This window comes from Osmia lignaria, chromosome 7 (assembly GCF_051020975.1).
Source record: "Osmia lignaria lignaria isolate PbOS001 chromosome 7, iyOsmLign1, whole genome shotgun sequence".
Lineage (NCBI taxonomy): Eukaryota > Metazoa > Arthropoda > Insecta > Hymenoptera > Megachilidae > Osmia > Osmia lignaria.
This window is the reverse complement of record NC_135038.1, coordinates 2,563,031-2,590,854: the sequence shown is the minus strand read 5'-3', so window position 1 is coordinate 2,590,854 and position 27,824 is coordinate 2,563,031. Positions and strand designations below refer to the sequence as shown.

The 27,824-nt window shown below is 35.7% G+C and overlaps 2 protein-coding genes and 1 long non-coding RNA gene across 3 annotated transcripts; 1 reads left to right on the top strand and 2 right to left on the bottom strand.

Moving 5' to 3' along the window:
- Window positions 1–104: 104 nt before the first annotated feature.
- On the bottom strand, window positions 105–4,013 carry LOC117609695 (uncharacterized). The gene is made up of 5 exons (XM_034336310.2): window positions 3,991–4,013; window positions 3,207–3,743; window positions 452–818; window positions 307–393; window positions 105–188 (listed from the first exon to the last, which is right to left on the bottom strand). Exons 1-5 carry the CDS (start codon window positions 4,011–4,013, stop codon window positions 105–107), a joined length of 1,098 nt encoding a protein of 365 aa, XP_034192201.2.
- A 1,528-nt stretch (window positions 4,014–5,541) lies between these two features.
- LOC117609733 (structural maintenance of chromosomes protein 5-like) lies at window positions 5,542–10,734 on the top strand. Its single transcript, XM_034336374.2, is given in 9 exon segments — window positions 5,542–6,321; window positions 6,388–6,715; window positions 7,692–7,970; window positions 8,039–8,167; window positions 8,245–9,109; window positions 9,186–9,315; window positions 9,387–9,633; window positions 9,710–10,117; window positions 10,194–10,734. Coding segments are annotated over 9 exon segments (2,709 nt in total). The 5' UTR covers window positions 5,542–6,262; the 3' UTR covers window positions 10,458–10,734.
- A 6,017-nt stretch (window positions 10,735–16,751) lies between these two features.
- LOC143305463 (uncharacterized) lies at window positions 16,752–17,270 on the bottom strand. The gene is made up of 3 exons (XR_013062414.1): window positions 17,250–17,270; window positions 17,024–17,081; window positions 16,752–16,951 (listed from the first exon to the last, which is right to left on the bottom strand). It is a non-coding gene; the product is annotated as an uncharacterized LOC143305463 (long non-coding RNA).
- Between the last annotated feature and the right edge of the window lie 10,554 nt (window positions 17,271–27,824).

Genomic DNA, 27,824 nt, shown 5'->3' with positions numbered 1-27,824 from the left:
AGGTGTTTGTGCATGGCCTCATCAGACGGTGCTTTTCGCAAGAGTGCCGAAAGAATCGATAAGAAACACATGCGCCAGCAACAACTTTGTACATATTTCTTCGTTCACTCTTGCATGGCCTCGCATACCATCGAGTCCACTAAGAATTGGAGCAGTATCAAAAGGTACCCGATGATGCCTCCCACGACCTGCAAAAAAGTTTTATTCTAGTATAATTGAACTGGGAGGAATTTAAACTAAAGCTTTTGCCCTCAGCTTTGCCTCTTTCACTATATACTGTACAGGGCAAATTTAGGGCAATCTTACCTCCGCAAGAAGCAATGCGTTCAAATCGATTACTTTCGCTGAAAACGTAGTGTCACCGTGTAGTATGTGCAGCGAGAAAAGCTGCAGCTGCAATTTAATAATATTTATAGACATCTTTTGAAGATTCGATGAATTTGTAGCTTACCTCGCGTTTCACCGACAAATCAGTCGCCTCGCTAAGGGCATCGTGAAGAGTAGTGCGGATTTGTTCAGCTTTCTTAGTCGCCGTTTCACAGGCCCAAATCGTCGTAACAAATTTAAGAAAATTATATATGACAGGAGTAATATAAAGCCAGTACCAAAATAGTTGATTTTTCTGAGCTTTTGTCCCACCGATGATCAGCACTATCCAAAAGTACAAATTCAAAGTAACAATAACACAAGTGTTGAAAGCTGTTACTACGTGTTGCGTGACAAACATCTTGTTCAGTAATTGTAGAATATCGGTGACCTGCAGGTGTTTCCCTTCTAAATTCTTCAATTTCATCAGCAACGAGGCAGTTGTTACGTCCCTAGTTATAACCCATTTTCGTCTTTCGCCATTTCAAGGAGGTCTCGCTTTGGAATCCGCGTAACATCAGCGTTTTTTCGCTTAGCGACGCCCGCGATACGAAATCGGGGAACTCGCGGAATGCGATGGCGAAAACCCTTTGCTTGCAGGTTTTCGCAAGCAAAGAGCGTGACCTACTCCCCTTTTGGGAGTATAAGTTATCGCCACAACGCAGGTACGCCAGTTCCGTGATAGCGTAAAGCAGAGACGAAGTTCTGTCCGTTCGCGACCCGCAGTAGATCCGCGAGTAAGGCTAAACTCGAAACCAGGAAGATCATCGACGAAGTGCTCGGCCGACGGTTCAACACGAGTGTATCGCCGTGGTCTGAGATAACAGACCCATAATTGGACCAAGTCCAGGAGTGCACCCGTGTGCTGTGCAGGACCACCACCAACCGCTTGTATCTCCAAGGTCGAGTCGTAGCCACGCGTCGCGAGTCTAGTGTATCGTCCGAACCGCGAAGCAAGCGAAAACCGAGACCCTCAGTGTGAATGACCATCGAGTGAATACGAGAACGAACGAGCGACGAACAACACCCGAAGTCGGCGAAGGGTATGTAACAACAGGGACAGAATATATATATATCTATTGAAGACCCATACATGTCTATCTTTAATAATTGAACACTCCATCCTGTACTCCTACACTACCTGCAAGGAAGGTCAAGGTACGCTTTAGCGTTTTGATCGGCAGAACCCAGAACATAGTAATAGTAGAATAACCACCCATAAGGTGGGACGTAACACAGTCCTCTGTTTGTGGCGCAGAAATGTCTTGGTGACGGGTTTTCGAAATTTATTAATTTCTTCGTTGATTTTCATGAAGCATGCTTTTAAAACGCACGCCGAGTTAATGTGGAACATGTCCATGACGAAGTTCACCAACATAACGAATAGAACGTAAAAATTTTTCACTGTTATGAACGTGTTTCCACTTTCAACGCAATTGAACACGTGACTTGAGATAAGCAAAAATACAAAAATATTCTTTGAATGAACGAATATCGCCATGTCGTTGAAGTCCTTTGACGCCACCATGGAGGACACCTCCGTGAGCTCTTGAAGAAAGCGCAGTATCGTTTTATATTGACCGTACGTTAACGAGATAGTGCTTACAGTCATGATGAGAACCACATTGAGATGCATTTTTTTTGGTATAGGAATGAGTGTCAACGGGGTGGAATTACTTATATATCCCATATAAAAGGCCACGATCAGGAACGTGGTCAAAATGGTCATTGAATAAATTACACGAATTCTTGAAATGGTATATCCTGAAGAGTCTAATTTGAAAGGAAAAACTCCGAATAGATTTCCGATGAAATGGCAAGGGTACATCAGCGAAACGAAATCCGTGGCGTGAAATAGTTTTCATTTCTTGTTCTCCTTTAATTCTGTTATCTTCCAAGCTTCAGACATCGTTCTTCCGAATAGTTCTTACTCACGAAAATTGTCTGTCTGACAAACTAACAGAAAAAAACTTCGTTATAAAAGTGGACAGACTGCTTATGTTTTCAATAAACTCGAGATACTAATGTTTAATCATGGATGTAGGGCGTTTGAACGATTCTCTTGGTATTAGAAAATTGCATGATATTAAAAAATTAATTGCAATACGATAATACATAACGTGAATAAATAATTTGTTGCATAGTTTGCTTTTAGCATGATTAAGAGTGGTGCTGTAAATTTATAATTTATTCCAGGCTCTTCGTCAATCGACCATAATTGTTTCTTCACTATTCAATTAAAAATCATTACATTAGAGCTTCTTCTTAACAGGGCTTTACAAGCAGAGATTGTACCAATAGTACGACATAAGTGGAAATAGAGCACACTATCTGCAAGAAAGAAAATATGAAAGAATTAAATATTAAATTCGAATTGTAAATTAAATGAATTTACCTTTGTCAAAATGGTTGCGTCCATCGGAAGACCCATCGCCGAGAAGGTGCTGTCACACTGCAGTACTTGCAACGAGAATAATTCCAACTACAGAGGTGCAAATTAATAAAATTCATCCATTAAAATCAATGAGATTTTATTCATAATTCTTCCATCATTTCACCTTACCTCGATCGTCGTCTGTTTGTCAAAAGTATTCACGACGATTCGGTGAATATTAGAACCAATCTGCTGGGCTTGGCTCTTAGTCGTCTCGGTGGTCCAAACAATCAAAATCAAATTGAAAGTATAATATATAATAGACATATTTATATCGGAAAACCATATGGTAACGATATTCTCTTGAGTAAAAAGTACTACATAATGATACACATTAAACGTGAGGTCAATGAAGATCATTATAAGTAATCCGATATTTCGAATATTATACGTCTCGTTAATTAACCGAACAGCAACAGTGATTTTTAAATGTTGTTTTCTAAGATTTCTCAGTTGTTTGAGCAACTCAGGATTTTCCTGCGATTGATATACTCTGCTGAAAAGATGCGGCTCTTCGTTGATCACCGTTTCGTTCAGTTTTACCAAGGAATCATTTATTTTTTCAAAACAAGCTTTTAACACGTACACATTGTTCACGTACAAAGCGTTTGCCGCTACCATCGACAAAAACACGTACCAACAGGTGCAACCAACTATGTATCCAAATCCCTTCACAGTGAGTACAAAAGACGGAATAAATGGGATGAAAAGCAACACGTCCTTCGCGTACACCAGTTTGGCTAATTTGCGAATGGTTTTCGGTGGCAGCAGAGTAGCAACATTTTTCACTTTCTCAATCATTCGTACGGTAGAATGATTTGAAATGTAGCCACACATAACGATCATGGGACTCAAGAACAAAATGAAATTGTTGTGTAAACCCATGGACTTGTCGATTTCAATAACGTAATTAACATTGTATATGGCTAATACCATACAAATGCTGAAAATGATCACCAAGATTACAGAAAATGAGAAACGAGATTTTGATATGTATCTCGATGAGACAATATTAAAGCGCAAAAATCCAATGCACATATTTACGAAAATACAATAACGCATTAACGTTCTGTAGTTTGTTACGTTGAAAAATGTCCATGTTTCGTTTTTATCTTTGATTTTCTTTTCACCGAGTTTTGGTACTTGGTTGAACATTTGGAGAACGTTTCTTGAAGTAGTATATAAAGTACCTTCTTCTTGGAGGTTGTATCATGTACTAGTGGAGAAAGAGTAATAAAGTTAGAATAGTGACATTTAATCATTATTATGCAAATCTAGTTGAAGCATCAAAAAACAGAATGAAAATATCATCCACTAATGGAAGAGGGTTTTAGTACTTCCGTTAAGTCTTTAAAATGGTAGTGCATGCAATACATTGTATGAGGAAATTGTTGGGAATAACAGTTGCATTATCTTGATTAAAAGTAATCGATAAAGTTAATACGATATAACCTATTTTATCGATTCTGTCTACCCTTATCTGGTGTTTATATCAACATTTACCGGGAAGTATTATTAGAAATACTTGAAGAAATATTTTTTGAAATACATATTCATAATTTGATATATTATTAGAAGATTTGCAATTTTTATTTTCATTATTTTTATCAAATTATATAATAATGTTTTTGTAGTTACAGACATGTAGATAATGACGACAAATTGGGTTAAAATAATACTTGTTGCTTGTAAGAAATGCTATGGTAGTGTTAAAAATTCCTGTTCAAAGCTATACACTATCGCTATTTTCTCAATTAAGAGCGTAGCATTTGACGTCAATGAGTACTATGCGTAGCTTATTTTATCAACTTCCTGTGCTTACTGTTGTTAATAGATATAATGTTTTTTAACCGCGATATTGCAGTTTATCATTGAAATTTTTTCTTCTATTAAATAAAACAACCATTTCGAAAGGGTTAAGGTGTCAGCAGTATTGACGATGCCATAAAATGTTTTATTTAGATCGCCTGCAAGAGTAATCAATTTCTATAAATTAGAAGCAAAAATATATAAACTTCAATACGAAAGTCAATTTATTTTAAGTGAATAAATAATTATAATAATGTAATGATTTTAAAACTATACGATTACTAATGCGTTTAAATATATTTAATATTTTATTTTATATGGGAAACAACCATAACATCAATTTTAATTTTTTATGTATTCTACATATACATTTATATATTTTCTTTTTTTTAAATAATAAATTATCGCGTAAAATTATTAACTTTAAGACACATCTAGAAACGTATATGTTTCTGGCGAAGAGATAATGCTGAATAGGCAGTATAGATTAGGTATTTTTGCTGCCAATAAGCACCTATCAGCACCTATTAACGCTTATGTAATCAGTAGTATGACTGACTAATACCTGAAACTGTTTGAACTGATATCATTTTAAATGTGATAGCTACGTAGCTTTTGTATGACACCGACTGAAAGTAGTTTATAACGATTAATTAAATATTTATTTCCGCATCGGCAAACCGACGCGGCGTGAATGTGTTACTGTACCAACTTCAATGCGATAACTTCGGTGCAACTCATACGGAGAACTACCCAAGTGTTACACTCGCTTATTAATGAAACTTTGCCAGCTTGTAGAGTTCGTCGAGCTGAATACGCCTATACCCCGTTTTGTGGGCAGACGGCTAATTGTTTAAAAGATATTAATAATTAAACTTATAATTAATTAATAATTAAAAGATATTAATAATTAATAACTACTTACATTGAGAAGTATGACAGACTCACACATACAAACGGTTAACTCTGTGCAATCTAAAGGTCCACGGTTCAAATCCATGGATCCCAAGTTTTTTTAAAATTATAATTTCTCTTTTTGAATAACTATTACAGCTGTGCTATAATCACTGCATTTATTAATAATTAATTACATACACTGCAATTTTTATAGAATTTAAGATATTCAAAATAGAATATAGAATTTTAGTTTAGGATTATATAGAATTTTAATTATACAAAAAGAGACAAATCATTTAAAACTAAAAAAAAAAAAAAATGGGAACCAAGCATTTGAACCAAGGACCTTTAGATTGCGAGTCATGTGTTTAACCACGGAGCGGATCCATGACTCGCAATCTGAAGATCCTCGGTTCAAATCCTTGGTTCCCAAAAATTTTTTTTTTTATGATCATTTTTATGTAATAGTTATTCAAAAAGAGACAAATTATCATTAAAAAAAAAGAAAAAAAATGTTGGGAACCAAGGATTTGAACCGTGGATCTCTAGATTGCGAGTTGTATGTGTGAGTTTGTCATACTTCAGAATGTAAGAAGTAACTAACTGTAATTGTTAATATCTTTTAAACAATTAGCCATCTGCCCCCAAAAGGGGGTAAAGGCGTGTTCAGCTCGACAAGCTCTACAAGCTGGCAAAGTTTCATTAATAAGTGAGTGTAACACTTCGGTAGTTCCTCTCGTCAGGACAAACAGCATCATGAACAAAAACAGTATTAATAAAGGAATAATTTCTTATATGTATTTAGAAAATTTCGTGTAAGTATTATTCTAAAATATTTTATTAATCATTTCAATATATGTGAAATGTTTATTTTGTTACAGAACTTATAATAGCGTTTCTCTAAAACCTGGGAGAAATTTAAATGTAATTATTAGACCTAATGGTACTGGTAAATCTACAATTGTTTGTGCCATTGTTCTTGGATTAGGTGGTAAACCTACTACCATTGGGCGCGCAACTCATGTAGCGGAATATGTTAAAGCAGGATGCGAACAAGCAAAGATTGAAATACATCTTACAAATGGACAGAAGGATGACATTGTCATTTGTAGACAATTTAATATACAGGGGAAATCTTCGTGGTTATTAAATGGAAATTCTTCAAACATTAAAGAAATACAACATCTAACAAAGACTTTAGATATTCAGGTATTAATATTAATGTTATGCCAATTTGATCTAAAATTCTTCATTCCTTATTTTATATTTAGGTGGATAATCTTTGTCAATTTCTTCCACAAGACAAAGTTCAAGATTTTTCAAAAATGAATGCACAAGAATTATTAGAATATATAGTGTAAAGTCGCGGAGTTCTCTCTCTCACTGAGTCCTCGGCGTACTTTATGAAATTTGATCTACGTTGTCAGGTAGATAGAGGTTCTCACTTACCTTTCGCTGGGTTGACAGAACCTATCTACGGACGGAACCTGGGGTGGTGTGTCGTCCAAGTGTTGGAGCGGTAGGGTAGATGTTCGAGTGAAGATCACGCACTTTCGATCACAATGAATGTTTATTCGTTACTGGTACAGTCTTTCGATTCGTTAGCGTTTTACAATTGAAGGTTACGGAGCCTTGCTCTGTCGAAGTACGGTGCTTCGTAGCAGAGTTATGTATGTTAGACTTATGTAATTAATCGAGTTACCGGAATCTTGCTCTGTCGAAGCACTGAGCTTTCGTAGCAGAGTCGTGTAGATTCTTGAGGATCGAACTCGGAACGGTACTTCGCGGATTATATTCGCGGATTTTTGTACTTGTACTTGAATTTCGAACTGCGCCTATGAGAACTTCTTACGAGAACTATTGGTAAAATTGACTGTGTGCGGGCGGGCCCGGTCGCGTTATTTTATATTGATAAATGAGGTCGACATTTGATTTGGCAATTCGGGTGAACCACCTCGTTCGGATCGTCAGCGTTCTCGCCGTACGACGACCCGGCTGAGTTGCTCACTCAGAATTTGCAGAACGATGAATTTGGATGGTGCAATAGAAGTTTAAAGAATTTGGTTGATGAAATAGAAGTTCCAAGAATGCGTCGCAGGACGTGACAATACATATGTTGTACTGATTTGAATTGTGAAATCAATTACAAAATTAAGGAAACTTATGTTTATTTATATGTATATAGAATGCGTCACAGGACGTGACAATAGAAAGATCAGTGGGTGATCCTATAATACTTGAACATCATACAAAGTTACTAAACTGTAGATCAGAACATAAACAGTTGGAGTCACAGATTACAAGTAAAAAAAGATTATTAGAATCAAAATCTCAGATATACGAAGGACTAAAAGAAAGTGTTAGCAGTATAAAAGAATGGAAATTAATAAAGAAAAAAATTATATCTTTGAAGCAGAAAAAGGCATGGATGATATATGAACACAAACGTGCAGAACTGTTTCAGGTAAATCATAAAATAAAATTCATTACTTTTAAATATTAAAGTTCTTTAAATGTACATCGTTCTTGCAGTTAAAAAGCAAAATGGCAGCTGCACGTAAAAAAGTAGTATCTTTAGAATCAGAGATAAAATCTATTAATGATTTAATAGAAAAACTAAAATCAAAAATTCACTCAATTCAGAGCTCTCAGGCAGATGTTGTAAGTTTATATGTTTTAAATTACAAAATAATATATAACATGCATTTTGGGCACCCTGTAACTATCTTATATTTCAGAATAATAAAGTAAAAATTAAGACTTCGAAGATGAAAGGAACATTGAATGATATTTTGGAATTCGAAAATGGTATTAAAGAACACGAAACTGCATGCAAACACAGAATTCAAGTAGAAGAAGCACTGGATCATGATATTGACGTGGTTAAGCAACAAAAAAATAAACTTGAGGATGATTTGTCTTTGATATTAAAGGGCATTAGGTCTGAAGACACCTTAATGAAACAGCAAAAAGAAATATCGTCCAATATAGAAAAGCATAGGAGTATCATTGCCATGCTAACAAGTAAACATTCCGCGTTAAGACAACAAGAGAAAAGTATGAATCTAGAAATCAGAGTTCAGGAAACGGAACTACAACTTCTTAATACTGATGCTAAACGATTGCAATTATTAAGGGAGAGATTATTGGATACATATAAAGCGGTACATTGATTAAGAGACAACCGCGATAAGTTTTCTGGGATAATACACGAACCGATATTGCTCAACATAAATGTAAAAGATGCTTCATACGCAAAATACTTAGAAAATACTATTTCGTATCGCGATTTAATCGCGTTCGTTTGCGAAAACAAGAAAGACATGAATTTATTTTTACATTTCTTAAGAGGCGAGCAGAAATTACAAGTAAATGCTGTACATTCTGATCCCACGAAACATATTTCCATGGAACCAAATGTTCCTTTAGAACATATTAAACAGTTCGGTTTTACTCATTATTTAGCGTCACTGATTGAAACACCGAGCACTATTATGAAATATTTAGTAACTATGTATAATTTAAATAATATACCCGTAGGAACAAATCTTGTTGATGATAATATTGATTCTATACCCCACAATATACGTTACTACTTCAGTCGTAAGTAAACCGTGTACCAGTTCAATTAATTGGTTAATTAATATGTATATATATATATATATTTTTTTTTTTTCAGGAAATAATGCGTATACAGTCAATAGATCTAAATACACAGGGGAGAAATCTACTATAATGCGATCAGTTTCAAGCAATGGAATGTTATCTATTGTATTAGATAAATCTAAGTTATCAAACATTGAACAAAAGTTTGTTCAAAATTTAACACATCAAATAGTATTATAGCTGTAAATAGTTTATAATAAAAATATGATTTTAGGTTGACAAGATTAAAGAAAGAAAAAGTTAATGCACTTAATAAAATGAAAGAAATCGAAGAACAAATGTGTGAAGAGAATAAAAAATTAGATGAGCATAGAGCTAGTAGAAATAAGATTCAACAGGATTTCCAACAAGTACAAGTTTTAAAATCTAGAATATCTGTGGTGGAGAAGAAAATTGAAAGTCTAGAAAATGAACGTACCAGTATTGATAAAATAAAAGAGCTTTTTACTAATAAAATTAAGGTTTATTTATTATCATTTCACGTTGTTATTGTTATACGTATTGCGTGTAAACAATATCTTTCGATGCATTTTTCAGGATGTTTTGAACAAACAACTAAGAATGTATAGAACATACAATAAAGAGCTCGAGGAATATTATAAATACACTATAGAAAATGAACAAACCGAGTTAATATTAAAACTACAAAATAGATCACTGAGAATGAAAATAAATGATTCTCAGGATATGAGAGATAAACTTAATATAGAAGAGGAGAAAGTACGACAAATTAGTTTAGAATTGAATCCAATGAAAAATGAAACACAAAGGATTTACAATGAAGCATTGCAAACTTCTAATGGCATTAGTCCTACAGATAAAAGGTTTGCCTCTCTGGATAAGGTTTTCAATAAATTGCCACCAGCCATTCAAGAACTTAATAATGAACTTAATAACGCGCAAGCAACAGTTTTTTGTATGGGAAACAATATAGATGGTGAAAACGTTAGCATCATAAACAAGACTATAGATTATAAATTAATACTATTTATTCGCAGATATTTAACTCTTTTAATTGTAGATATTACGCGAATACGAAGATATTGAAAAAACCACCGTAAACTTGCAGGAATTCATTCAGAAAGAAACACAAAATTTAGAAACACTTCAACAGAGGATGAATATGTTGCGAGAAGAATGACCTAAACCTCTTTCGAGCATTGTTGACAAGATTAATTCAAACTTTAGCTCACATTTTTCGGCAATGAATTGCGCTGGCGAAGTTACGTTAGCTCAACCAGAAAATAACGTAAGATATGCAAGAAAAAAAAAATTAAAAAATTAAATATTAAATTCGAATTCCAAATTAAATGGATTTACCTTTGTCAAAATGGTTCCGTCAATCGGGAGACCCATCGCCGAAAAGGTGCTGCCACACTGCACCACTTGCAAAGAAAATAATTCCAACTACGGGGATGCAAATTAATAAATTCATCCATTAAAATTAAGGAGATTTTATTCATAAATTTTTCCATCATTTCATCTTAGCTCGATCGTCGTCTGTTTGTCAAAAGTACTCACGACGATTCGGTGAACATTAGAACCAATCTGCTGGGCTTGGATTTTAGTCGTCTCGGTGGCCCAAACAATCACAATCAAATTGAAAGTATAATATATAATAGACATATGAATTTCGGAAAACCATACGATAACGATATTCTCTTGAGTATAAAGTACCACATAATGATACACATTAAACGTGATGTTAATGAAGTGCATCGTAAGCGATCCGATGTTTTGAATATTATACGTCTCGTTAATTAACCGGACAGCAACAGTGATTTTTAAATGTTGTTTTTTAAGATTTCTCAGTTGATTGAGCAACTCAGGATTTTCCTGCGATTGATATACTCTGCTGAAAAAATGCGGCTCTTCATTGATCACCGTTTCGTTCAGTTTTACCAAGGAATCATTTATTTTTTCAAAACAAGCTTTCAACACGTACACATTGTTCGCGTACAAAGCGTTTGCCGCTACCATCGACAAAAGCACATACCAGCAGGTGCAGTCAATTATGTATCCAAATCCGTTAACACTGAACAGGAAACTCAGAATAAATAGGATAAAAAGCAACACGTCCTTCGCGTACACTAGTTTGGCTATTTTGCAAAACGTTTTCGGTGGCAGCAGAGTAGCCACATTTTCCACTTTCTCAATCATTCGTACGGTAGAATAATTTGAAATGCGACCACGTATAACGATCATGGAACTCAAGAACAAAATGAAATTGCAGTATAAAACCATGGACTCGTCGGTTTCAATTACGTAATTAACATTGTATATGGTTAACACCATACAAATGCTGAAAATGATCATCAGGATCGCGGAAAATGAGATAAAGAAAATGAAATGATGGAAAAATTTTGATATGTATCTCGATGAGACAATTTTAAAATGCACAAATCCTATGCACATATTTACGAAAATACAATAACGCATTGACGTTCTGTAGCTTGTTACGTTGAAAAATGTCCATGTTTCGTTTTTATCTTTGATTTTCTTTTCACCGATGTCTGATACTTGGTTGAACATTTGGAGAACGTTTGTTGAAGTAATATATAAAATACCTTCTTCTTAGAGATTGTATCATTTACTGGTGAAGAAAGAGTAATAAAGTTAGAATAGTGACATTTAATGCGATATTTCTTCCCATTCTTCTTCTGTCGCAGAAATCTATACATGTTTTAAAAAAAAATTACCATTACCAAATATTATGTTTTTCACAGAGAGATATAGTTGAGGAGACACCTTCTACAGGTACGACACAACCTTCGATCGTAGAAGTACCAGAGGAGATAGAGCACGATCAGTTCCGACAACTGAGAGCAATGGGTACAAGAAAAAGAACGAAAAAAGAGAACGAAAATGAAGTTGCAGCTATAAATTGTTTAAAAGTATTGACTGATACTGCAGCTAAAAAAGATGATTTCTCCACCTACGGAGAGCATATTGCAGCTAAACTTCGGAGTAGTAACAGAAGTAAAAAAGAAATTGCTATTGCTCAGCACCATATTGACCAAATATGCTTCAATTTAATTATGGGGGCTTACGAATGCCAAGCGGGTTCAACATCAATGCCATCAACAACGAATACCGAAGATGCAGCTTTTCTGAATTTATTATAATAATGATTCATTGAGTTTTAATTTTTCTTAAATAAATATTAAATTTTTAACAAAATAATGGAATTTTACTTACCTTAACGAAATTCTTTAAAGTACAAATAAGAGCTTCACATACTTCAGGTACGACTTTTGAGATTAATTGTTTGGATATTTTGAACGTATACATTAAACTAGTAAATGAATCCCCTATAATTAATATCTCAGTGTTACGGCTAATCTTATAGAAGCAGGAATGGCTGCACGGAAGTTGGTATCTTCTTTTCCGATTACTGGACCAATTTTTTGTAATAGAATTTCAAAATCACTTTTAGACATCCGTACAAAATTTCTAAAACCAGAGCTATCGTCTAGATTTATTTCTTTAAGGAGATCATGTCCATATCTGTATCCTTCTTCTAAAAAGCTACGCCTACACAATCGCTTAGTAGCTTTCTGTTTCTTTTTCCGAAAATTAAAAAACAGATATGCCCCATAAACCGCGAGAGTAACCTCGCTCAGAGACATAGCGAAACATACTGATTTGATGTAGACACACGACATCGTCGGCAGACAGTCTACATACGTTGTCCGCGAAAAGTCGAGTGATGTTGCCGGACATGGTATGTAGACTGTCTGCGGGCAATGTCTGTCAGTCTGGACGGGGCTTTACAGAAAATCAAAAATACACTAGCCAAACTACAACTTATGGAAATAAAAGTAATTCGATCGAGATAAAAAAAAATAATTACTCCTTAACAAAAAGTGTCCGGACTAGTACAGTTAAGGTTTAGAAATCGAGAGTACAAGATCGTCTGACTAAAGAAATGCGTCAGGACAGGTCTGTTCGAAAGTCTAGTTAGTGGTGGGGGAAGCCTACTCGACCAGAAAAATCTAATAAAACGGATCTACTCGACTAAATCGTTTTACTAAATTACTTGACTAAACTGTAGTGTCCATACATAAGCAAGTTATTAAATTACTCGCCACTCGACTAAATTACTAGTCGTGTCTGAACCAGTCTTAATAGCAAGTTACTAAATTACTCGCCACTCGACTAAGAATACCGTCCTGATTTCTTTTCTATTTTAACACTGGAACTACCGACGTTTGGTGCACACCGATTCTTAGGTTGAAAATAATTTAGAAAATTAAATAGGGGTCATTCCATGCCAAATCGATCACTTTTCGACATCACCATCGGCGATTTTGTTTTAAATGAAATTTGTTTACATGTTTCGATATCACAAAGTTAATTATCGAGGTTGAAAAATTATTTTATAAAGCTCAATCCTTTTTGAATAAAACAAAAGAAGATGTAGCCCAATCGGACAACCATTTCCGGAGATAAAAATTTGTAAGTGAAGTCCATCAAACCTCGACGGCGTATAATTTTTAAACAAATTCTAACCCGGCATAATGATGACTTAACCCCCTGCCCCCGTCCCCAATTTTACATGGACTACAACATATTTCATTTAGAACAAAATCGCCGATGGTGACGTCAAAAAGTGATCAATTTAGCATGAAATGGCTCACAGATAAAGGATTAAACGGAATTTAATATATAAATCCATTTTTTATCTTGACAATAGCCAACGCACATTTCAACAAGAATACCTCGACAAACGTTATAACTGCCGAAGGCCCGTAGGGCCTGAGGCTTCATTCTCCCAGTTGACTCTGTTTTGCGTTGTTACCTTTTTTGTGCAGAGATTTGCGCGGAACTGGACGTTATCATGCAGTCATCATTGGTATTATTGGAAAGAACACGTTTTGGAATTGTGCAAAAATTCTTGATTTTTCAATTCCTATGGCTAGATTTTGAAATAATCTCAAAACCGTTTTAGATGTGTTTTTTCGCTATCTTAACAGTTAAAACAAAACTTTTGTGCGAAACTGGTTGAGAAAAAAAAGAAAAACATATTAACTGTTCCAAATATCTTACTTTTGTACGGACCTTCGGCATTCGCTTGGAGTTTAGCCTGCTTACTCTGGGTTTCCTAGTTTAAAATAAGAATCTTGAAGCCAGTCATTTTGACTGTTTTGGTAGTTCTAGTGTTAAGTGAATAACAGACTTTCTGTTGTGCCCCTAAGGATTTTTCCCCCACTTTGAGTACGAATTCTAAAACGTTCCGACTTCCTTCTGTGCCAAGAAATAAAACAAAGTTATAAAAGAATTCACAGTGTTTACTATTTATTTCAACCCATTCCTAATAGATAGTTTCCCTAATTTTTATTTTGAATGTATATACTACCAGCTTTCACGTGATAACGAATTTATAAAGATAAACTTCCTTTTTTTATCTATGACAGACGCCAATACAGTAAAATCTGGATAAATGCAACCAAGATTGGGACCCAGTGGTTGCATTTATCCAAGCGAGGTGTCGAATCTCGGGTTACACGCGACGACCAGCCAAACGTGAACGTAGAAAGGGACAGACAGTGGCGGAAAGAGAGAGGTCCGACGATGAAAGGAAAGAGCCGGAACGTGTCGGTGTGACTAATACTAATTCAACTATAAAACTTTTTTATTTTTGACTTTTTTTTATTGAAACTTTCACTAGCCCATTTGTGAAATTTTTCTGATTAAAATGGTACCAAACACGATATAGTTTCAATTATAATTACTTGCTAAAATTGATGTTAACGGTTGGCGAAAAGCAACAGAGATCGAAATCAAAACCAGTCGCGGTGTCGGCTCTGGTTTCAAAGGTTTCATTTATCCAGGCAAGGTGGCGATTCTGGGCATTTAATGTTGCATTTATCCAAGCGAGGTGTCGATTCTGGGCATTTAATGTTGCATTTATCCAAGCGAGGTGTCGATTCTGCGTCCGTACACGTTTTGTATCAGCCGACATGCCGATTCTGTGTCCGTACACATGTTTTGTATTCAGCCGACATGCCGATTCTGCATCCGTACACATCATTTATATTCAGTCGTGGTGTCAATTCTCTGTTGTTTATTCTATTACTATTGTTTATAAATATAATTCAAACTATATCGTGTTTGGTGTCATTTTAATCAGAAAAATCTCACAAATGCGTTAGTAACAGTTTCATTAAGAAAAAGTTAAAAATAGAAAAGTTTTATCGTTCAATTAGTATTAGTCACACCGATATTACGGTCGGATCATATTACACGGTTCCCTTGTCGAGCGGCTCGGTTTGCCTAGGGGGATCCCCCCAAGTGGAGGGGATAGCGATGTTGCACTTATCCAAGCATTCTTTTATTGCATTTATCCAGGTTTTACTGTACGTGCGTACCTCTCGACCGCGAGCGCCTCGATGTATCTTTTCGGGATACCGGTCGTTTTGACGCGCTTCGTGACCTCGACGCAGAGTAAGATTGCGTGTGTTCGTATGAACTGCAAGGCGATGCTAGCCGCTTCCCCCTTGCTTTATCACATCCTTGGAAGCTTTTTCCATGACTTTTGCGGCTTTGAGATTTTCGGAGAATCTTTCTCCGAATAATAGGCCATCGATCGGACTTTCATCCACAATCTGTTTTACAATAGGATTTAATCCTGGTAGAATAAAGGATTTTCTTGTTTTCGACATATCATGGTGCAAGTCTGCTAGGATTCTACCTGCATCGGCAAGGCGTTCAATAAATTTTGTGAAATCGACCGCCAATTCAGTGCTTTTCTCCGCCTTTAACACCTCCGTTAATGCTACGCCGATAGCATTAATTCCCGCTCCCAGCTGATTTTGGGCCAGGTACTGGTAGTGGTCCTTTTTTACCGCCAGCGTCGATAAGGCAGTCTTGATTTCGGGGTTAGGTTTTGGCGCTCTGGTTAGAGGACAATTACCGATTGTTGGATATTTTTCTTGAAGATCGCGCTATCCTTACCTCCTCCCTCATACAAAAAAGATGTTTCCCACGGAACAGCTTTTGTTACATATAGGGCAGGCCTTTCAAAGTTTGGCGCAGAAAATCCGGGCGGCGCTGGTGTCGATACAAACACATATAAATGATATCGGTGAGGTACACACACACAAGCACATGGTCCCTATATACGTGTGCATGCACTTACTTATTCAAAACTTTGAAAAATAAAAATAATGAAAGGGGAAAAATGACAACAATATATGTATAATAAAGAAAATATATTACATTTTTACAAAAATATAATATATATATATATATATATATATATCAATAATAATATACAATTAATCACAATCATACATACAATAAAACACACACTCTGCTCACAGATTGTACTTAATATATTAATACCATGTTAATGGTATTATATATTGTATATGTAAACTGAATACTTACAATCTTCTTCTTCTTTTCATTTGCATCCAGGTATCTTGTTGCTCTATTTTAATAGAGGCAGCCTCTGACATGCAATATTTATTACAGCCTCTGCAATAAATATTTTCATTAACAATTATTTACATATGCTATAAAAAGTATATAAGAATTATTACCAAATAGGTTCAGTGTTGGAACTGCTGATGTTGTTAATCTTTTCCTCATGAAGTACTTTTCTTTAAAGTAGCTGCTATAGATCACCCAGAATTTCAGTTTTCAGGTGGAAGCACCGACTTTGGGTTGTCACATACTTCCACCCACTGTGCCATCCTCTTCTTATCCTTTCTCTCTTGGGGGAAGAAGAACATCCTGTTGTTTTCGTTAATACACCCTCTGATGCTACTCTTTCTTTTAAGATACATTTTAATAATTAAAATTAATTATATTACGAAAACAGCAATGTAAACAGTTGATACTTACTTAATTTCTATCTTCTCCTCCTGTTGCTGCATCTCATCAGCAGAAGTTATTAAAAAACCTAAAAACGTAGAAAAAATTTAAAAAAATATCTTTTTAAATAATAATAATAGTCATAATAATAATAGCAATAGTGATAATAATAGTAGTAATAATAATAATAGCAATAGTGATAATAATAGTAGTAATAATAATAATAGTAATAATTATAATAATGGAATTCACGAACCTGGAAATTCTGTCACCACTGTCACTCACTGCGCGCCATATTTCTTCAGTCTCTTTAAATTTTGAAACAATTGAAAAACGCGGCGACAAATTTCGCGGGAACATAACGTCACGATATCTTTAGTTGTGTATGTTAAAATCAGTGATACAAGGTATGCATGTAGAAAAGCGACATCAGCGCCGCCTGGATTTTCTGCGCCGAGTTAAAATTTGCATCAAATTCTCAAGAGTGGAGCTTGGAGGGCCTGATATAGGGTAAGTTGTACAAAAATTGCGCTTCTACATTTAATCTTACATAAATTTCTTACTCAAACAATTCATTTAACTTATTAATCCGAGCCATACAACAAATTACAATTATTTGAAATCTTTATTTAAGAAAACTAAGTATTAGAAATTTCGATAACGGCGTCTAATTTAATCCGGTCTAAATTTAATCCATCTGAATACAAGCTGATTTTAATTTATCTACTCCGATTGTTAACTCTGCATTATGATCATTATATACTCTTGTTATTTAAAATTATACATCTTTGCCTAACTTGAATTTACATGGATTTTCATTTTAAAATCAATCTAATTTACTTTTCTGTTTAACTCTTTCCAGATTTGCCACCGCCAAAGCCTGAGTTTACAAATCCTTGAAAACAAGTCATCTAAGTAACCGATGAATGTTTGAGGATACAACCAAACCTGCCAATAAAACATTGAGCAAGACAACTCCTGCCACAGAATTCAGATTGAGCATCTGCTCTCTTCATTAAACCTTCTAAAGGGTAAGAAAATAACAACCTTTTCCTTGAACAAAGAAATTAGGCTAACAACATTTATTTGCAATTTCCCCAGGCCTCCTCAGAAAGAGAACCGCCACCTTTGTTGAACTATGTTTATTATTCATTTGTTACATTTAAAAATAAATTGGAATTAATTTTATGAATGTTCATTCTTCCAAAAGCCTCCAAACCCAAAGGACGTGCACATTACCACATCAACAACTTCAAACATACTACTACAATTCAAACACAATTCATTCAATCCAAATGTGGGACAAGCCCCCATATTTTTATCTGGACCGATCAAACTCGATTAACACATAAACTATGCCATTTGTACTATAATTGGTCTGGTCTGGACAAGCTATGTCACTAGGCTCCACCATACCACTGAAGACACTTCATCAAGAAAATGAAACATGAAATTTTAATTAAGAAGAGACTAACACTTCTCCCAACTTTGAAATTTGTTCAATAAGAAACTAGACAGATGATCTTCACCCATTTATGAAGTAACAGAATAATTTTAATGATGTTATCCTTTTACAAATAAAGATGATCTCTAATAAAAGATGATAAGAGAAAAGGTTTGATGAATTGTCTATACTAATGTGAATGTATTCATTACTAAACTGTAACGTCATTTCATTGAAATAAAGTCAAAATTTTCAGCAAGCCATTTTCATTTTTATCGGGCGTCCCGATATTTCAATTTCATTAACTCCACCTTCCAAACTCACGGGCTCCTCAGCCCCCACTCTACTCCAACTTCCGAAGGGTAACGAGTTAGTGGTCAAAGCTATTTGCTTTGTTTTGTCTATCCGTTAACTACGGGCCATCCAGAGCTCGAATACCCACATTACGTATGCCCTAGGTATAATAGATAGAATGTTAACTTTAACTAAATTTAATAAATGATAATTACGAAAAGCTTGCGTTCGTTTCTCGCCGCTCCTTCTAAAAGCGGTGTATTCCTGTCCTCTCCTGAAGATGAAGATTCCTGTTCGCCCAAATTCGTTATCCAGGGTCAGCAAGCGTCCTCGATCTCCAGGGTCAGCAAAGGTCCTCGATGTTCTGTTCAGCAATGGTCCTTAACGTCCAGGGTCAGCGTCAGCGGGCAGTACATGCGATTCTGAGGAATAACCTGCACGACCACCAGAACAGCGGTTATATTTAAAAATGGGCGGGCCCTATGAGAATATAACCAGTAGAGTCCACCTTCCTTTCCTTTGCAATTTTCTGTGCTGCTGGTAAATGCTAGGCGACAAGAGAAAACAACCATTTTCTTTTTCGCACGACATACCGGGTACAGGCCCCAGGTAGGCGCTCGCCGGCCTAAGGTCGAACCGACCGACCGTGTCAATTTTTCAAAACATCAAATTCTTTAATTTTCACCGCATCGGTATGAAAGTGGTACCAATGGATTGCTGGTGTTCTCCCGATTAAAATGATACCTCATATCACGTAAACCGAACTACTTTTAACGAAATTGGCTTTTAACTATGCATTTAGATTTTTCACGTAACTTGGTTAATTATTGTCCAACTTATGCAAGGTGGACAATCTTCTGCAAAGATCTGATAAAAAATACGGAAGTTGGTATTTCTACAAGAGAAAATCATTTTCTTTTTCGGGCGGCATACCTGGTACAGGCACGGCCAGAAACACAAAAATTCGGATCCGAAGTTGCACGGAAAGTTGTACAACTAAGTTGCATAGTCTGGACGCGGCCTTAGCCCAGGCCTGTTCAAGTAGGGGAATTTACTCTTGGAACACATGTTTTCGGTTCCCTTCCAACGCTGCTCCTTCAAGCTCCATCTCACCGAGGAGACAGTACCGCCGCTAGGAAAGACGGAGAGACGGTAGTCGGAACCGTTCCATCTTACTTGAAGGAGCAGCGTTGGAAGGGGACCCAAAACATATGTTCCAGGAGTGGATTCCCCTACTTGGACAGGCCTGCCTTAGCCGAATAGTGCGATTGAAGGGATTGTTTCGCGCGTACGTAACTGTATTTCCCCTCCTACAAATAAAAAGAAAAGAAGTGATACATATTAGACACGTTTACGTATGTACTAAAAATATACAAAAAAACAATAAGGAACAACTAGAGTCTTCTACTACGTTCTTCAACATTATTATTCGTAAGCCAAGTCGCTGCAGGTCTCAATAAAATCCTAGTTGCTTGGATAAAAAGATCTTCGATCGTTGTTTCCTCCTCCATGGTCTCTTTCAAATAACTCACCTCGTCTTCGCATTTCTATCCTACTCATTTTGGATGTAAAACATTAATGAGGGATTGGAGTGACATGACACGGCTAAATGTCCATGTCCGTTAAATGGTACGAGTCTCTAATTCTCGCACGTTTAGACGAGCCGTTCGACCTATTAATTATATAAATCCATCAAAAACTGTACGGTTGTCACGGTTGTCTAATGTAAAGGTTCTTTTTTTATGAACATTAGCTGATCCCTGTTTCACATTGCATTACAATGTCAGTTCTATAAGTATATAATAATAAAAATGTTTTCTACCAAAAATAAAACAAGACGGTCGCATTAGTGATTGCACAGTGATATAGACACATTTAATGCGTCAAAGTTACTTAAGCTATCACACCTTGTACGGTTTCATTTACAGACTGGTTACAATCATTTGGAAAACTCAACAGGATGTTTTCCGACTAAAGTGGAAAGGATTCACAAGTGTAAAGAAAGCAAACAAAAAGTGGACATTTAACACAGCTTTTCTATATGTAAGTTTTGAATGAAGAATCTGGCAAACCTTTCGATGTAAACCTTTATTTAGTTTAGTTTGTGATTGATATGATGATGGAACAGAAAAATACTTAAGAAATCTTTGAAATATGAAAATTGCGTTTTACTGTACACAGACATGCAAACTATGTTTCAAGTGGAAGGTTCTACACAACATTTTTATGTTAAATACATAACAGATCCATTTTGTACACGATTCCCTCATCAGAGTAAAGTAAGAAAACGTGGAAATTGCAAGGTGCAAACATAAATATTAGAGACAGGAAAAAATCCACCAGCAGTCAGACTACAAGGTTTCAATGACCTGGTCATAATAATTTTTACATCCGATCTGAGCGATCTGTTGACTTTATCCATTGGCAAAGTATTCCACGATCCGAAGTATATCGTTGTTATGATATTTATGCTTTCTTCCATCAAACCGTGGCAAGTGTACGTGAATATCATTAAGTGGATAAAGCTACCCAATACGTGGAATACGAAAAGCAAACGTCTTGAAGTACTTGCGTCTGACTAAAAATACATAATATAATGCAAGCTTATTACTTTGAAACGATTTGTATCAAGTGTAAAACGCTAATAATAATCCTTGAAGAAGTACGTTTGGGTATTCATACCAAAACTATATCATAGCAATCGAAACCCATTAACAGACTGAAAATGACCATATGAAATAAAACTGTGTACGAGCACACGTGTTCGAGCTTCTCGCAGAATTCAATAAGCAATTGATGCTGTTGAATACATTTCTTCAAAGCTGCGGAACATTAAGCACTGTATTTGATTGTATCTGTGTCTTTAACATCAGAGTTTCAGAAATGCAACATTTTATATTGTATGATGCGAAACTGATAGATCACTTTGGATAATGCTAAAGTAACACACAGTACAGGGTGTAAAAAAATTAAATGTCACGACCTATATGGGGTGATTCTACACCTCTGGATCGGTGGAGATCTGTCAAAGAAAGCGACCGCAAAATTGACCTTGATCCCTAATTTCAAGGTCAAACTTTTTTATTGGCTTATCGTATAGTGCTCATCGAGGGGATAAAAAGTCTGAAAGGAACCATGTACCGGAAATCAACCCTTCTCCTAGAAAAAAGACGTCAAAGTTTCCATATACCATAATGCATTAAACGTTGAGTCGCCCGGTACCCCTCTCCAGTGATCTTGGCGCGTCAGTCTCGCGTATCGCTCCAGTTTCATGGTATAGGACAATTCTTGAATTTCAATCACAATGCCAGCATATAGGAAGGGTAAATTCTAAGAGAGCATATTTAAAAAGACAAAATAACTACTGCGTTTAAATGAAAATAAAAATGAATTTAATCGAAACATTCGTAATATAATATAATATGATACAAGTATAATAAGTAATATAATATATAAGTAACAATAATAATAAAAATATAATATAAAGTAATTATATAAAAAAATAATATATGTAACATAAGATAATAATATTAAGGTAATAATAATAATAAGTAATATAATAATAAATATAATAAGATAATAAATATTTGATGCAGTCCTTTGCGTAATAATTAACTGATGCATTAACTGCATAACTGCGATGTGTTAACGAACTGTGAAATGATAAAACTAAACATTTATCTTGCGTTTATATTCAAAGTGCAAAATTTCAGTGAATTAAATTCATTATTATTTTCTTTTACACGTAGTAGTTATTTTATCTTTTTAAATAGGCTCTCTTAGAATTTACCCTTCCTATATGCTGGCATTGTGACTGAAATTCAAGAATTGTCCTATACCGTGAAACTCGAGCGATACGCGAGACTGCCGCGAGAGGGGTACTGGGCGACTCAACGTTTAATGCATTATGGTATATGGAAACTTTGACGGCTTTTTTCCAGGAGAAGGGTTGATTTCCGGCACATGGTTCCTTTCAGACTTTTTATCCCCTTGATGAGCACTATACGATAAGCCAATAAAAAAGTTTGACCTTGAAATTAGGGGTCAAGGTCAATTTTGCGGTCGCTTTCTTTGACAGATCTCCACCGATCCAGAGGTGTAGAATCATCCCATATAGGTCGTGACATTTAATTTTTTTACACCCTGTACGTTGCAGCAACAGTACACGTAATACTGAAATCAGAGTATCCATTAATTAGGAAAAACTATATGTAATGAGGCATATAAAAACTGTTATCATTAACCTTTGAACAATGGAGTCTGATTCAATCGAGACCTAAAATCACAAAAAATGTAAGGCAATAATATGAAATACAAAATTCAATTAAAATTGAAATTAAAATGTTAATTTAAGTGTACCTTCTCTGATCTTTGACTAATCATTCGATTATACAGAATTCACTTACGTTCATATTATTATCCCAGAAGTAATGAATATTCATAGTGTTCACAGACAGGCTGTACGTAGCTACAATAGCAACATTAAGCAACGAGATTTTTCTTCGGAATTCTTCAGCATTGTTCATAGCGATCCAAGCATTGGCAATTTTTAAAAAGATCTTTGATGATATGCTAGAAAGATCTGTATATGTCCACTTCCTTACCCATGGTACTCTGTGAACAACTGAATTTCAAACTTCTACGAGTATCAAAACGACACTAGGAAATATATTGATGTGACACCAGGACAATTAACAAGAACCCACCATTATACATTTTGAAAGACATGTCCTTTTTCGTTTGCACCTTGAAACGTACGAATAATAAGGGGTTGTCAGCATGGAACAGGATGTACAGACATCAATGAATTACAGTGACTCACGAAATTGATCAAATACTTTCCATCGTTATATTTTTTATTTAATCAAAATGCAGTGACTAATTATAGATATTTGGAAATGCATTTGATAAATAACACCGTACAACAAATTTAAACTTTTTCTCTGTTTTGCAATAGCCACTGGGTGATCGTTGTAAAGCTTCTCGTCCTGAACACGAATTCGAAAACCGCTCTATCACCCTCAGTTTTCGCAAAACACGAATTTTCGTAAAAACATGTGTTTTGGGGGGAAAGTAACCTATTACGCGAAAACTAAAAACGCTAGAACATTCGCATTGGTCTTAAAGGATAGAGGAGAGTTTCCCGAATATATTGATACATATAGTTATTATATTACATGATTCTGAATAGATGTAAATGTCGATAAAGGTTTAAAAAACAGCCGACGCACGCATTTCCTATGTATTACTTTCGTATTTTTTTTTAAAGAGAAGTTCTTTATCTAGCGCGAGTTCTCTATACAGTACCGAATTCTGTAGACATTTCCGAAGAAGAAACTATGTGGGATAAGTGTTGGGGCAGGTATGCAATTCGAGTAAATCGAAAAAATATAGGGTGATCCTCTCGCTACGCTACCCGAAAGGAAGTGCCGCCACAATAGAATGTAGTAGTCGACAATTAAAATAGAAAATTGGTTTCGTCTGAAGTTTCGTTGTTTGACAACATTGCATACCGTGGTGACAGTCTCTAAAGTAACAGGGAAAAATCTTATCATAACCGTTCTTATGTCTGATCGTAGTGATCTACCAAATTTATTCATTGACAACGTGGTCCATGGTCCCAGGTTGTAACGATATTCGTGCTTTCATCCATCAAACCGTGGTAACTGTACGAGAAGATAACCAAGTGGATGAAGCTACCAAGCGGGTGAAATGCGAAAACTAAACGCTTTGACATAGGTACAGGGTGATCCTCTCGCTACGCTACCCAAAGGAAGTGACGCCACAATAGAATGTAGAAGTCGACATCCCATTTCTGTCATCGCTTACTTGACCCCTGCAGCGAAGACGGCTGTGTGCGTGAAAATGTGTGTAATGAGCAGAAAAGTCCCATTTAAGCACTGCGAAAAACAGAATATTTTCTTAACACATTTTCACGCACACAGTCGTCTTCGCTGCAGGGGCCACCTCAGTCAAATAAGCGATGACAGTAATGGGATGTCGACTTCTACATTCCATTGTGGCAGCATTTCCTTTCGAGTAGCATAGCGAGAGGGTCATCAGATGTATTCGACTAATCAGAAACAAAAGCAGAAAAATATTATTCTGAATAGCATTAGTATTACATTAATAATGTAAGGTAGAAGTAGACATGTAAAAAAAAAAAATATATATATATACAGTAAAACCGGGATAAATGCAACGAAAGAATGCTTGGATAAGTGCAACATCGCTATCCCCTCCACTTGGGGGGATCCCCCTAAACGAACCGAGCCGCTCGACGAGAAAACCGTTTAATATGATCCGACCGGTGAGACTAATACTAATTGAACGATAAAACTTTTTTATTTTTAACTTTTTTTTAATGAAACTTTTACTAACGCATTTGTGAGATTTTCCTGATTAAAATGACACCAAACATGATATAGTTTGAATTATATTTATAAACAATAGTAATAGAATAAACAACATAGAATTGACACCACGACTGAATATAAATGATGTCGGCTGAATACAAAAGATGTGTACGGACACAGAATCGGCATGTCGGCTGAATACAAAACATGTGTACGGACGCAGAATCGACACCTCGCTTGGATAAATGCAACATTAACACGTTGACTGCCGCGTGCGTTTACAGTGAAATTTCCTTCAGGCCACGCGTATCGCGGTACGAAGCGTAGTCTGCTGGGTAATCCCACCGATATTTTAAAAATGCGAATCGCTCCTGCCCCGTTTGTTTCTATGGTATCATGCTCGGTCATTTATTTTCGTTACTTCACATTTGTTTCTCATCTCGCCACTGTACATTGAGTTGCAAGAACTTGTCGCAGTGTACAGGATCAGTTTGACTCTTAGTTTATATTAATTAATATTCAATAGTTTTCTTACTTCCTCTGCGAAATATAATTTCAACCACATACGAATGTTCTGCGCAAGTAGTCAAATAAGCGTCACCCCAATACGGGTGACGTGGCAGTCAACGTGTTAAATGCCCAGAATCGACACCTCGCTTGGATAAATGCAACATTAAATGCCCAGAATCGCCACCTTGCCTGGATAAATGAAACCTTTGAAACCAGAGCCGACACCGCGACTGGTTTTGATTTCGATTTCTGTTGCTTTTCGCCAACCTTTAACATCAATTTTAGCAAGTAATTATAATTGAAACTATATCGTGTTTGGTACCATTTTAATCAGAAAAATTTCACCAATGCGTTAGTAAAAGTTTCAATAAAAAAAAGTCAAAAATAAAAAAGTTTTATAGTTGAATTAGTATTAGTAGTCACACCGATACGTTTCGGCTCTATCCTTTCATCATCGGACCTCTCTCTTTCCGCCACTGTCTGTCCCTTTCTACGTTCACGCTTGGCTGGTCGTCGCGTGTAACCCGAGATTCGACACCTCGCTTGGATAAATGCAACCACTGGGTCCCAATCTTGGTTGCATTTATCCAGGTTTTACTGTATACTGATCAAATTGAGTAACCTTCTTTTTCGAAGTCGGTTAAAAATTCGAAATCTGAAGATACACTACTCGACAAAACCTTAAGTAAATATTACTGATCCAGGAATTTAGCCACGCATATTAAAAGTCCTAGTTGGATACACGTATCGGAAGTATGTGGTAACAATCAAGACCCATCAGCACACTGAAAGCTACTATACGCCAAAAGATAGTGAACTTGAACAGACGTTCAATCATCTCGCAGAATTCAATAAGTATTTGATGCTGCTTGACACACTTCTTCATAGCTGTGCACCATTGAGCACTGTATCTGATTATATCAACACTGGAGTTCCAAAAACGCAACATTCTATATCGTAGCATGCAAAACTGACAGATTACGTGTATGTTCAGTATGCACAAAAGGATCTGCACAAATATAAGTGAAGAAAATTACGAGCACGACAATCACCTGGAATTAATATATATATCATTTATAAACAGCATCGCAAAGCACATCAAACGTTAAAATTCGCTTAAAGAAAATAGAAATTATGGTACCTGAACTAGGAACAACAGTTCGTAATAGGGTGTTTCCGTCGTGGGAAAATCACTGAAATCGAGTTCTCTTTCCGATTTATTGCTTTCCATGTTTGCTGCAATATATAAGAAGAATTATTTATAAAATAATTTTTAGCAAAGAATAAAATCGACTTCAAAATGCGCCACAAAGTGTAAAATAACTTATACTTCACTTCTACAACAAAATGCACTAATTTCTATTTCTTAATGAAATAAGTTATATTTCATTTATACAAATACCTAACAGCTATTAATAAAACCTATTTACTCGTTAAATAGGATACTAAATACATTTCAACCTTTTTGGAGGCGGCGCAAAATTAAAAAATTTTCTTCAACTTGACCCGACTGTCAACCTTTGAGTAGCCGAATATAGGCGAAGCGTGTATATCTGTCTCTTTCCTATATGTATAAGTCGACACATGGTGCGGAGTCCGTGTTAGTGCGTATAGAATGTGTGGTTTATCTGCAATCATCGAGTATGCGGCGGAAAGACCCGATCGCGGCATATTCTATAGTCCGTCCAACGAGACCAGTCAGTAAATGTATACAAACTCTCGGGCGCGAAGCAAGATCGGCTCACTGTATATCGATCCCTACATACTAAAAAATAAGAAGCTATTTCTTTTGAAACAATAATTTGTTTATTGTAATGTAGAATTCGTTATTAATATAAGCACATCTAAATAGTGGGATAAATAAAGACATAAAGAAGGTTACAAACAATTGTAACCTTTTTATTCTAAATTCAATTCACAATTCGAACTACTGTCCGAACTGTTGACATTTATAATAAATGGTTTCATTACTGTATCTGTAATGTTATCCAATTGCCAAAATTTATTTTCAACAACATTAATAACGTGATCGGTGCAATTTTTGACTGTAGTTCCGAATACGACCGGTCACCGATCAAGATGAAATTTTGAGGGGCAGGGGGGGAGGGGGGAAGGGACTCCAAATATAAAGTGGCATCTTCGGCTTCCTATTAGTTTCCGAGATATTAATTAAAAACTTTCGTACAATACATAGAATTTTTCCTGTACAGACGCAACTAACACTATC